The sequence below is a fragment of the Polyodon spathula genome, chromosome 4 (assembly GCF_017654505.1).
Source record: "Polyodon spathula isolate WHYD16114869_AA chromosome 4, ASM1765450v1, whole genome shotgun sequence".
In the NCBI taxonomy this organism is placed as follows: Eukaryota; Metazoa; Chordata; class Actinopteri; order Acipenseriformes; family Polyodontidae; genus Polyodon; species Polyodon spathula.
This window is the reverse complement of record NC_054537.1, coordinates 44,039,954-44,052,809: the sequence shown is the minus strand read 5'-3', so window position 1 is coordinate 44,052,809 and position 12,856 is coordinate 44,039,954. Positions and strand designations below refer to the sequence as shown.

At 40.8% G+C, this 12,856-nt stretch overlaps 1 protein-coding gene across 1 annotated transcript in view; it reads right to left on the bottom strand.

Annotated features, from left to right (window-relative positions):
* Window positions 1-12,856, bottom strand: part of hecw1b (HECT, C2 and WW domain containing E3 ubiquitin protein ligase 1b) — a 145,425-nt gene that overhangs the window by 11,243 nt on the left and 121,326 nt on the right. Inside the window, exons 25-27 of the mRNA XM_041247968.1 lie at window positions 11,257-11,403; window positions 10,573-10,687; window positions 9,707-9,905 (exon numbers count right to left, since the gene is read on the bottom strand). Coding sequence (XP_041103902.1) covers window positions 9,707-9,905; window positions 10,573-10,687; window positions 11,257-11,403 — 461 coding nt within the window. The remainder of the gene's footprint in view (window positions 1-9,706; window positions 9,906-10,572; window positions 10,688-11,256; window positions 11,404-12,856) is intronic.

Sequence of the window (12,856 nt, the reverse complement as noted above, 5' to 3'; positions counted from 1 at the left end):
GCCGACCAGGGTAGCTAACCCTTGCCAGCCCCAATGGGGTCTCTTTCCTCCTGTCAGCTGTCTCTCCATGCTGTCACAAGGTCTTTCCCTTGTTGCCAGCTGCACTATTCACAGCAGTCACTGGATGTGACCAGATCTTCATGATTTCCATTATAAGCACCAACTAATCTTCATGATTTCCAAGATAAGCACCAACTAAGACGTAGCTTTGCAGTAAATTAATGTGATCCATCTGCATCTCCATCCATTTGCATTGTTTTCCATCTGATGATGTCGATATCTTTCTGTCTGGTGTTGATTGCTGAAGTGTAATGCTGGCTCCAGGGATCAGCTCATTTTGCCTCCCCAGCGCATCAGCACACACAACAGCTGTGATGCTGGCTCCGGGGATCAACCCAGTTCGGTCTCCCCAGCGCATCAGCATGACAACCGTCTGGATTGAGCTAAGTAGGGTACATCTCTGGGGTCTTCAAGTGGGCACCTTCCATCCTCGGTGTTTCGTTGACTAGCCCACGACCACTCAAGAGGGATCAACAGTTATCTTGGCGTCACAGCATCACCCCCCTCCATCCCCCACTCAGCTCAGCCCAGCTTACTTACCTGTACATCAGCGTTGCTTTCTTGCTATTGTGCTTGAGATCCCCATCCAGAATCTTTCTGTCTCAACCACAGCCAGTTGCTGCTCCTTTCTTCTGCTTCAGATAAGTTCCTCGCTTTGCTATGCAACTCTTGGCCAATGAACCCGACGTCTCTGAGAAACTGGGTTGTAGAGTGTGCCACCAATCCTCGACAACCCACCTCCACTGGGTAAACTCGGACAATCCATCCTCGCTGTTCCGCTTCAGCAGCTAGTTGAGCATACCAAAGTTTCTTCCTCTCAAACGCCTCATCCACAGCATCTTCCCATGGCACTGTTAACATTACCAAATGAACAAGGCGTGCTGATCCAGACCGCAAGGCAATGTCTGGTCGAAGGTTAGTGGTGGCAATCTCAGGTGGAAAAATAAGCCGTTGACCAACATCTGCCAGCATCTTCCAGTCTCTAGCAGCTTCCAGTTGTCCTTGGCGAGGCTTGGTTTTAACACCTTTTCTTGGTGGTTGCTCTCCTGGATGGAGGAGTATTGTCTTTTGTGTGTAATGCTTTGATGGAACTGGTGGCAACTTATTGGTCAGGTTACGCTTGTCTTCCAATGCTAAGGCCAAACATTGCAGCACCTAGTCATGGCGCCAAGTAAACCATCCTTGGCTAAGACCCACCTTACACCCTGTCAAAATGTGCCTTTATGTTGCAGGTGATGAACAAAAAGGACATGAGGGATCCTCACCCACCCAGAGGTTTAGGTTCTGTGATGACGGGAGAACATCATATGCTGATCTGATGAGGAAACCGATCCTGCTCTGTTCCATTGTCCACAGGTCTTGCCAGCCGATCTTGCATTGTTCCACTCTCCCATCTCATTCATTCTCCCTGCTTGGCCTGGGAAATGGCCTTTACACAACTGAGCCTTTCCTCCTGCTTTTGCACCTCATTGACTACCAGCTTCCTCCGTTGAGCTGGGGTTGCCTTGTGCATGTAGGAGGAGCTGAACAGAGACCAAAACCTTTTCCATGCTGAACTTGCCCCATAATATCTTTGATTCGAAGGGCAGCCTTAGCATCTTCCATAGCTTTCTTTGCCATCCATTTTCTTCCAGTTTTCAACACAGGTGCTGCCTCCCTTACGCATTTGTCGCGTGAATTTACTAATGTAATTTCCATCTGGACTTTGGCGCATAAACTCCTCGGTTAGAGCAGAGATTGGTAGCTGCAGTAACCCTTTACCATAAACTCCCAACCATTTCCTGACATATGAACTGATTAAAGCTTCCAGCTTCTCAACTGTTGTCAAAGCAACCTCGTACACAGTCAGTAGCCACAGCAGTCTTGACAGTAGACCAAACTGAAAGCACCAGAGTTTCAGTTTCCCTGGTAAAGTGCTGCTGTTTATGCTCTTCAACCCTTCCACTGCTTGCTGTCTAACTTCTCCCATACGAACTGTGTCCTTTAGACCCCCATCGTACAATCTCCCTCACCATTAATGTAGAACCTTTTATCTACTAATTTGCCTTGAATTATAGATATGCTCCTTGATTTAGTGGGCTTGAATTGCATTCGTGCCCATTCAATGTTATTGGTTAATTTGCCCAATAGGCTACGGTTGTAGTCATTGTTGTCATGTCAACCATGTATGCTCGAATTGGTGGTAGTCGCATTCCAGAAGCCAAGCGCTCTCCTCCCACTACTCATTTTGACACCTTAATAATTACTTCCATTGCCATGGTAAAAGCAAGTGGAGAAATGGTACATCCTGCCACTATTCCAACTTCTAGGCATTGCCGTGTAGTGCTGAGTGACAAATTCAGAGAAATGTTAGCCTAATATGAAATTAATTGTTGCTTTTTAAATTGTATTAATGCCACTAAAGCTATGTTTGCTGTAGTGTTAAATATATGAAATAAACACTATTGTTTTTGTTGAGAACTCTATGTGGATATGGACTTAATTTTAACGGAAGTTGCTGTCTTTTTTCACCTTCACTGTGGTTTTCCCCTAGAGGAAATTTTTGTATGCAGTCATCCCAAGACGAAGCACCCATATATATATATATATAAATATATATATATATATATATATATATATATATATATATATATATATAAATGACCAATACATTCCATTTTTGATCAATGAAACGTTTAGAGCAGCAATTCTAATAGTTCTTTTCAAGCAGAATGTATACAATACTGTAATCTAGTTATATCAGCGTCTTCTGCTAATTCACTGTGAAAAATATTAAGTAAACACAATTCTTCAGTCTATGCATAATAGTATATCATGCTTATATAATAGTACTGTAATAATAATAATAATAATAATAATAATAATAATAATAATAATAATAATATTTTTAAAAGTGAATGCACTGTATTGCTTTATTATTTCTAAAAGTCTGATTTGAAGGATTGAGTAATTTTTGAAGCACAATCCTACTTGTATGTGAAAACCTGAGAATTGAATTATTGAAGCCTATGAGCCATTGAATATTACTTTCTATGTAGTACACATATACTGTGAACTGGTCTTGGTCTCGGTCTTGGTCTTGGTCTCAAAATTTTGGTCTTGACTACATCACTGATGTGCAAGGGAAGCAGAATATTACAGCTGCTCAAACGGTGCAAAATTATTTTTGTTATAATTGCACCCAACACATGACATATTTTATTATAAATCACAAAAATGTACTGAAATTAACAAATGCTTAATGGTGATCAGTTAGTTTTACACATGATTTATAATTATAACTTTGCAGAAAGTTTCTTGGGAAATCAATATTTTGTACATTATTTGATATCATAAAGCTTCTATCAAATACTGTCAGATGTACTGCTAGGCTGAAAGGGTGTAATTTTATGTCCACCAAATCCCACAGATATGCAAAGTGAGTAGGGCCACTGACTGACTTTCACACTAAACTAGAATTGTTGGTGCTTTAAGGACAATGTATATTGTTTTTTTTTTTTTTTTTTTTTTTTTTTTTGGTGTAAAGCTTTAAATCAACTTTTATGTTACCAAAACGAATGTTAACCTTTTGTTTTGGTTTACCATAATGACGATATTGTTGAATAGTTTTGGTTTCATAATGCAGTCTCTATTTTCAGTTATACATTTCTATCCAGTATTCTAGATGTTCTTTCTTTAGCCTCAAACACACCACGTGTCATCAAAAACAAGAAAAACAAAGTTCCTATTTAAATTCTAAAAGTATGAAGTCTCCACACATGTTTATATACAAACCGCAGAATCACACAGCCCTGCTCCAAGCATTTTTTGTAGCCATGTGACGGCACAGTGTAATGAGGCATATGATGTTTTCACACTAGGACAAAAAAAGAATTCCCTTGTAGAAAACTTCAACCACATGTAAAAAAAGAAAAAAATCCTATTACATTCTAGTGTTTTCTACTACTTGTAGATATTAATATGTTTCAATATTATTAAATAAATTGAGCTATTGATATTAAAATGTTTGGATATACAGTACAACGTTGCATATCCGACCCCCTGTGGACTGGGGTATAGGCGGATATGTGAAAAAGACAGCTTTGCAAACATCTATAAAATAAGTATTTACACATCCATAAATAGGTTAGTGTACAAAAACAACACGTAAACTGCTTTAAACATGGGGAAATGTTTTGCTTCAAAAGTAAGAAAACATAAACAAGATTAATTAGGCTACAATACACAGTGTTGCTATGCAGTTTACTATAAGCCATCTTCACGCAAAGCAAAACAAATGGTAAAAAAAAACAAATGGTAAATGTACAGTAACCTGCAACTGATGGCTTCTAACTCTAGAAGTCCCTGCTTCCCTGGTTCTGCTTTCTTAATATCTCTGTCACGGTACTTTGCGCTCTTTCTTGATATTGCCAACAGCCAATAAGCAGCTCGGTTTGAATAATGCTTCGGATATTTTAAACAAGTGGCTGGTAAGCATTGAGTTTATGAAGCTTGCTTTATTTAATTCAAATGCATTTAAAAGCTACAACAACATGCTGCCAATATATACAACGTGCACACCATCATATAAACACATTGCACAAAAAAAGCTTTCTAGACTGATGTGTTGAAACGTCACTGCTACACACAGCTGACTGACACACATACACAACCCTTCTGTCTTAAAGGGGAATGCACCAAAAGGCTGATTTGCTATAATGCTTTTTTTCGGTTTCCATCGTGGAAGCTGCATTTGCTGCCAATGCCATTACTCTCATAGCCTAATTTTTATATTTATTTATTTATTTATTTATTTACGAGGCGGTTAATTGAACAGGTGGGATATGCGATGTTCCATTGTACTGTTACTTGATTGATTACTGTCTTGTTAGAATATGTTTTTGACTGGTTCAGATTTTGCTGCTGATGTATTTATTTCCAAAAGGTTTTCTTTAGGTTGGGCTATAGCAGTGCTCTGCGGTTTTTATTTATTTATTTATTTATTTATTTTTTGAGGGTGGGTTTACTTCACAGTAAATCCTAATGCTGGCACTGGTCTCAGTGAATTTATTTTGTTAGTGATTTCTTTCCATGTTTCGTTTCTTAATGTTTTTTGGCCCTGCGAAGTGTTCAATAATATTTCCTGATTTTTATTTTTCCATTTCACTAAATAACAGGTTAATGTCATCTTTGAGGAAATTTGTTTTGCTTTTCTTTTTGGCCGGTGCTATAGTTGCATCAAGGTTGGAGTCTGCAGAAGCCATAGCTCGATCCTATTATATATGCTACTTCTTTCTGTTCACTATAACACTGTGGCAGAGCAGAGCTATGCCCTTTATAAATTGGCAGTTATGGGGTTAAAATCCCCTACCTGCCTGGGTTTATTGTGTTCAGGTGGCTGGGGTTGATTAGAGTAATTAACGATCACTCAGCACCCGGCCATCTGACATAAAAGGAGGCCTCGGCTTCCCATTAGGGAGAGGAGGGAGCTGAGGAAGCAAGCTGGTGTTTGTGCTTGCTGTTTTTTTTTTTTTGTTTTTTTGTTTTTTTTTCTCATCCAGTGAAGGCAGGTGGGATATGCGATGTTCCAGCCTGGAAACCTTTATTTTTGTAAGTCTTGTTCTGTATCTTTCTATTTATGCTTAAATACCTTTGTTTTGGCCCTTGTGCCCTTTTATTTTGTGTTTATTTGTAATAAGTATTATTTTTTTGAATTGCAGTCTGTCTCTGGGCCTCTATCTGCTCACCAGCCTGTCACGCTTGGTGTTAGCAGTGGGATATAGTGCCTCCAGGAGGCTCAGAGCAGGGTTGCAGGGTTTTTTTTTTTTTTTGGGACAATTTTTTTTTTAAAGATAAATAAATTAGAAAAAATGGGAAAGAAGAGCAGACAACGGCAAAGGCAGAAGGAGATCCAGCAGCTGAAAAAATGTAAGCTGCTGCAACAACAACCACTGCTGGAGGACCCGGCCAGCCTCTTTCCCTGATGTTCCTGGTGTGGGAAGGAGGACCACCGCTGGAGGTCCTGCCCAGAAGTGCCCCTGGCAGACTGGTTTGGACATTGTGAGGAGGACAGCCACAACTGGGCAGGATGCCCCTACAATCAGGCCCAGGAAGAGGAGCAGTTTTCACCCCAGGCATCAGGGGACACCCCACTACCTCCAGCGCCACAACCTTCACCACCATCCCAGGAGAGGGAGGAGCCGCCGTCCCGAGAGCCAGAGAGGGAGGAGCCACCGCTCCCAGAGCCCAGAGGGGAGGAGCCACCACTCCCAGAGCCCAGAGGGGAGGAGCCATGGGCCAAGGACGCCTGCCTTGCACCGCCTTCAAGGACGCCTGCCTTGCACCGCTCAGGGATGCCATGCCCGCTCCGCTCAGGGATGCCACATTTAGGTTGCCTGCTGCTCCACATCGCCTGGGGTTGCCTGCTGCTCCGCATAGCATGGGGCTGCTGGTGTCTCCTTTTTGTCTCCTAGGGTTCCCGAGGGTCCGCTGCCGCCGTCGCCTCCCGAGGGAGCCGGGCTGCCATCCCCGCCTCCGCCACCAGAGGGAGCCGGGCCACCTTCTCCGCCACCAAAGGGAGCCGGGCCGCCGTCCCCGGAGGGTCCAGCGCCACTAAAAGGTCAGACGCCACCGGAGGGTCTGACACTGCTAGGGGGACCCACACCGTCTGAGGATGCCATGCCCACACTGTCCAGGGGTGCTGCCTGCCCGCCAACGCTGCATCTGCTGGAGGGTACATGTCCCATGACGGCATTACCCTCAACCGAAGAAGGCTTAGGGGCTCCGACATCAACCCCGCCCACCACCGCCCATCAAAACAGCCCACCCAAGGGACATAATTGGACTCTTTGGGGGGGGGGGGGGGGGGGGGGGGGGGGGGGGGAGTTGGCCGATTGCGGCCTGTGTACTTTGTACATGGGGGGGAGGTATGTGGCAGTTATGGGGTTAAATTCCCCTACCTGCCTGGGTTTATTGTGCTCAGGTGGCTGGGGTTGATTAGAGTAATTAACAATCAATCAGCACCCAGCCACCTCACATAAAAGGAGGCCTCGGCTTCCCATTAGGGAGAGGAGGGAGCTAAGGAAGCAAGCTGGTGTTTGTGCTTGCTGTTTTTAGTTTTGTGGTATTTTTTTATTTTCTCATCCAGTGAAGGCATCGCCCAGCCTGGAAACCTTTATTTTTGTGAGTCTTGTTCTGTGTCTTTCTATTTGTGCTTAAATACCTTTGTTTTGGCCCTTGTGCCCTTTTATTTTGTGTTTATTTGTAATAAAAGTATAATTTTTTTGAACTGCAGTCTGTTTCTGGGCCTCTTCTGCTCGCAAAACACTCATTTATCTTTGCCAGAAGGAAGTTCTAAATCTTGACTTTCGCTGTTGCAAATCTAATTATAATGAGATGCAAATTCTGATCTCTCCTGTGTAAGGAGTAGTAATTTATGCTGCTTATATTAACCAAAATAACAGAAAATGTGAACAATAACACAGATCAAAGAATCATAAGTTTTCAGTATGAAATGTGACACACTGTTAAAATGAAAACATTACAAAGTTAGAATCACGTATGACCTCCCTGAGCATTAACACAATCCTGGCAGCGTTGACAGACTAGATCAGCCACTGGATAGACTGCTTTGGGAATGTTCCACTGCTTTTGCTGTGCAGCTGCAGCCAGCTGGTGAAGGCTGGCTGATTACGGTTGCCCCACCGGTTGCCTTGAACAATGCAACAGTCAGCATAATGGTCTTGGGCCGGTGTGGTGACCCTCTGCCTTCCAGGACGTGGCCTGTCCCTCACAGAGCTGGTTTCCTGGTTTCTCTGGACTAGTCTGCTGATTGCTGAAGCAGAACATCTCATTCTCCAGGCAAGTTCTCTCACAGACAGGCCGCCTTCAATCATGCCCATAACAACCAGGCGATCTTGATTACTCAAGTGGGGTGTGGTCATATCTTTCACTGTTCTTGCGTTAATTAAAATCTTATATTTTCAAATGGCTATTTATACAGATTCTTAAATCAACTCATTTGGGCAATTTGAATACAACTCAAATATAACAAAACACTGAGCATCTGGTATTTTTATGAAATCACATGATTTGAGCTCAGTATTTTACTATCCCAAGGAACCAATCAACAAACCTATCTGCTCACTATTAAAAATGCAAATAACATTATGTATGTGCCCAATGAGCTGTTGATGTAACACTTAAGACTGTTATGTTTTCATTGTGCATCTGTGTGTGTGTGTGTGTGTGTGTGTGTGTGTGTGTGTGTGTGTGTGTGTGTGTGTGTGTGTGTGTGTGTGTGTGTGTGTGTGTGTATATATATATATATATATATATATATATATATATATATATATATATATATATATATATATATACACACACACACACACACACACACACACACACACACACACACACACACACACACACACACACACTTATTACTGCAGCCCTAAATCAGCTCAGGTGCAAATTATTTGTTTGAAAGGTCACAAAATTAGTGAAATAGTTTCAGCCTGTGTGTGCTGATAGTGGTTTATCTTGTAGATAATTTCCCTCAGGTATATAAAGACTTTCAAGCTGCAACTCACATAGTGAGCCAACAAAGCAACCATGAAGACCTAGGAGCTTTCAAAACAAGTCAGGGATAAAGTGGCAGAGAGGCAAAGAGCAGGAGATGGGTACAAGAATATTTAAAAAGGCGCTGATTATCCCTCTCAGCATAGCGAAGTCCTTTATTAAAAAGTGAAAGATGCATCATAGCACGCAGACACTACCCAAATCAGGTCGCCCTCCCAAACTAAGCAGCCGGGCAAGCAGGAAACTGATCTGGGATGTCACTCTGAAGCCAACAATGACCTTGAGAGATCTGCAAAGTTCTGTGTCTGAGATGAGAGTCAGTGTTCACACAGCAACAATAAGCCGGTCCCTACACAAAGCTGGCCTGTATGGACAGGTAGCAAGAAAGAAGCAATTACTCAAAAAGTCTCATTTTAAAGCACATATGGAGTTTGGAAAAATCAGGTAGATGATGCTGCAGACATGTAGAAAAAGGTTTTGTGGTCATACGAGACAAAAATTTAACTTGAAGATTGCAGTCCATCGACGATCCCCAACAAACTTATAAGAACTGGAGCAATTTTACCATGAAGAATGGGCAAACATTTCACCATCCTACTGTGCAAAGCTAGTAGAGACCTATCCAAAAAGACTCATAGCAGTAACTGCTTAAAAATGTGCTTCTACCAAGTACTGACTTAAGGGGCTGAATAGTTATGCAATCAGTTAATTTCATTTTGTACATTTTATTTGCAAGTGTTGCTAACATTTAACCTCCTCCTCCTCATATAACAGTGTTCAGTTTAACCAGTACAGCTTTGAATAAAAAAAAGTTTGTTGGTCTAAAATGATTTTAAGGATATAATTGAGCTATCCTGAGTATGCTACCCATGCAGTCTCTCTGAACAACAAACAAGTGGACTATGATTGGTCTTCTACTCAACATTGCTGATGACTAAACAGAGACTACGTCTTCATATTTTATGCCGTTTAGGGTCAGCACCTACATGAAAAATTTATGAACTTGAGCTGTGCATGAATTACTTTTTTTTTTTTTTTTCAACTTTATGCAGGGCTTTCTCTGTTGAGATTAATGACAGAGTACCTTGGAAGAGAGGTGATTTTGCCCCACTTCTCTATGCAGAATCTCCTGAGTCCATTACTTCCTCTGAGGGCGGCGAACCCCTCATAGGGAACACTGGAGGTGCCGGTGACGAACTGCAGCAGCCGCAGCCTCTGCTCATTGTTAAAACGCTCCACCGTTCCCCAAAACCAACGGATTACAATGTGACCATCATGGTAACCTAAAAAAAGGGTACACGATAGTCAAGACTACAATTCTCACTCTAAGGGGGATGCAATAAATAAGTAGCTATTCCAAAAATGTTTAAAACATATATCAGACACAAGCGGTTAAATTCCTTAAATTGGGTTCTTTTTGTTGCTTCATTATTACTCAAACTGTTCATTTTAGCATACTACCTTTTCAGTAATGTATATTTGATCAAAGGAAAGGCATAAAAAGTCTCTAGTTTTTATTTATTTGCAGTTTTGACATAATGCATTATTTTCTGAGTATAAACAGAAAGTACGTAAGAGTTTAGTTGATTACAGTGTACACATCTACAAAAAGGTAACCTTTTCTATAATACCTAATCTATGAATATTTTTTAAATATAAAACTTTGTGTTTCTAGAATAAGGATTCCAAGATTCTACTCACAATGTGACTACATCTATGAATCCTTATACTCACAGTTAATGCTAAGACACACACAATGAAAGAATAGAAAAGGGGGTGTTAATGTTTAACAAAATGCAAATACAAAATCATTACATTATACCATAGATGTTTACCTTTGTTAACACTGATATGGGAAGGAGCAATTCAATAGATTCTTCTCCATGTAATATTTAGTGTGCCAAACCACTCTGTTAGAGATACGTGTCAGGCAATTTTTTTAATACTCACCTCCCCGATACTCTGTGTTATTTCGCCAGTCATTCAAATCAATCTCAGCAGTGCCAGCTATAACGAGCTCAAGTTCCCGGGCGTCAAAAACTGACACTAGCCTTGAATCCACAACCTGCAGCAAAACCAAGCTATGATTTGTCACCCATACCTCAGCATATGTCTTAAAAGCTGTTTATTTATTGGAAGGCAATAATTAAGAGTCGGCCTGTGTTATTGCTGGAATGAGTGAATTAAACAAATTTGTATTTAGCGGAAAGCAAAGTAAATAATGTCTCCCCTAACTAAAAACATTGTGTTATGTGTCACTGCGATGGTGGAGGTGATAAACTAGGGTTGCCTTTACTTTGTTGATACATAATCTAACATCCATATAACCAGACCAAGGAAGATATGGTAAATTTTGATATTCCCTCCATTTGCAAGGATGTATTTGTCTGGTTATTTCACTGTTATGTAGATATGGCTGGACATACCTGAAGTTTATATTCTATACTCATACTTCTACATTGGTAAAGCATTGGTAAAGCAACTGGAGGTTGAAGTCCTGAGTTGGAAAGTCCTGAGGTTTTTTTTCACAAACTGATTATTTTTGTCTTACCTTTGCAGAGCCATCACATTTCCAGTAAAACGAAATCAGAATAAAGGTAATGTGTGTATGTACAGATCTTTTACATTGCCTACCTCGTAGAAGCCTCTAACCAAAGCCTCTGTCTGCTGAACCACTCCTCGTTCCACTCTCCATTTCCCCATTCGCTCTATGTACTCTTTTTTGTTTTTCTCCGACACTTGCAGATTGGCGCCACCAGATTTTAACTCCCTTTCTGTAACCTATCCAAAACAAATTGCATTACAGCAAAAGTCAGAAGCCCCATGTTATCTTAATGATAATTGCAACTCTTACTCTGTGGGATCAGTTTTTTGTATTTAAAGTTGTTTGTATTTAAACTGACAAAGTCAACCCATATTTAATATATTTTTTTTTCATATATACACACACACACACACACACACACACACACACACACACACACACAGTATATATATATATATATATATATATATATATATATATATATATATATATATATATATATATATATATATATATATATATATGTCGAACTACAGAGGAGAATTTACAATGTTTAATTTATATTTGGTAGATAGTTATAGTGCTAGGCAAACAGTAAAAAAAAAAAAAGTTTGAAATGTGTTGATATTATTAATATAATTTTTATTATTTAGTAATTTAGCAGACGCTTTTATCCAAAGTGACTTACAGAGACTTGGGGGTAAACTATGCATCACAACTGCTGCTGCAGATTCACTTACTTCTCATCTGAAGGATGGAGCACCAGCAGGTTAAGTGACCTGCTCAAGGTCACACACACTGAGTCAACGGCTGAGCTGGGATTGCACCCGGAACCTCCTGGTAACAAGCCCCTTTCTTTAACCACTAGACCACCAAGCCTGATATATTCAGTCAGTTTGGATAAGGGTCATTCCAAGCCAACTCAACCAGAAAAGGGGCATTTTGTTGCCTGACAGTCTCAGATTTTGCTAGAAAAATGAACGTGGGGGTTTGCGGGCCCGCTGAGTTCAGAAATGGCAATTTTTTTATTTTTTTTTCAATTTCCCCTTTGAGCGGTAACCTGGCAAAGGTCAACCTAAAGTGACCCTGATCAGAAAAATCACCCAGTGCTCAACTTAGAAGCTACCATCATGTGTAGCACCTCTTTCGACTTATAATGAATAGAACTTTTGAGAAAAAAATACCAGCAGCACCTAACTCACTTTAGGCAAGTTGCCAGGTGAGCGGTAAGTGACGAGTTTTATTTGAACTTCAGCCCAATCCGTTACCCTGTAGGAGATGCAGGACCTAAAATATTAGTATTGCTGTAAGAAACTTAAGGACCACTCTTCCAAATTTTGTGAAACATTTTTGGTTTCAAGATCCCCCCACTGGTCATTAACCCCCTCTGAAATTCGAATTTTTGGTATTTCTACCAAGTTTAAGCTGAAATAACTCACGGGGGGTCTCCAAAAAATCACCCAAAGATATTTTTAGATGGAAGTTGATGAGATCTACAAGTACCAAGCAAAACATTTTGGTATCCGTGGATTTTGGGCAGAATTTTGAAGTTGCATTTGTCATGCATTCTAGCATTGCTTATGGCCACTTTGGTGAGGCTAAAGTACCACATAGTCCTAACAGAACTGGCGTCATTCTTAAATTTTGCATTGTATGGGGTTAGATCTAGAGTAAAAAGTGACAGGGAGT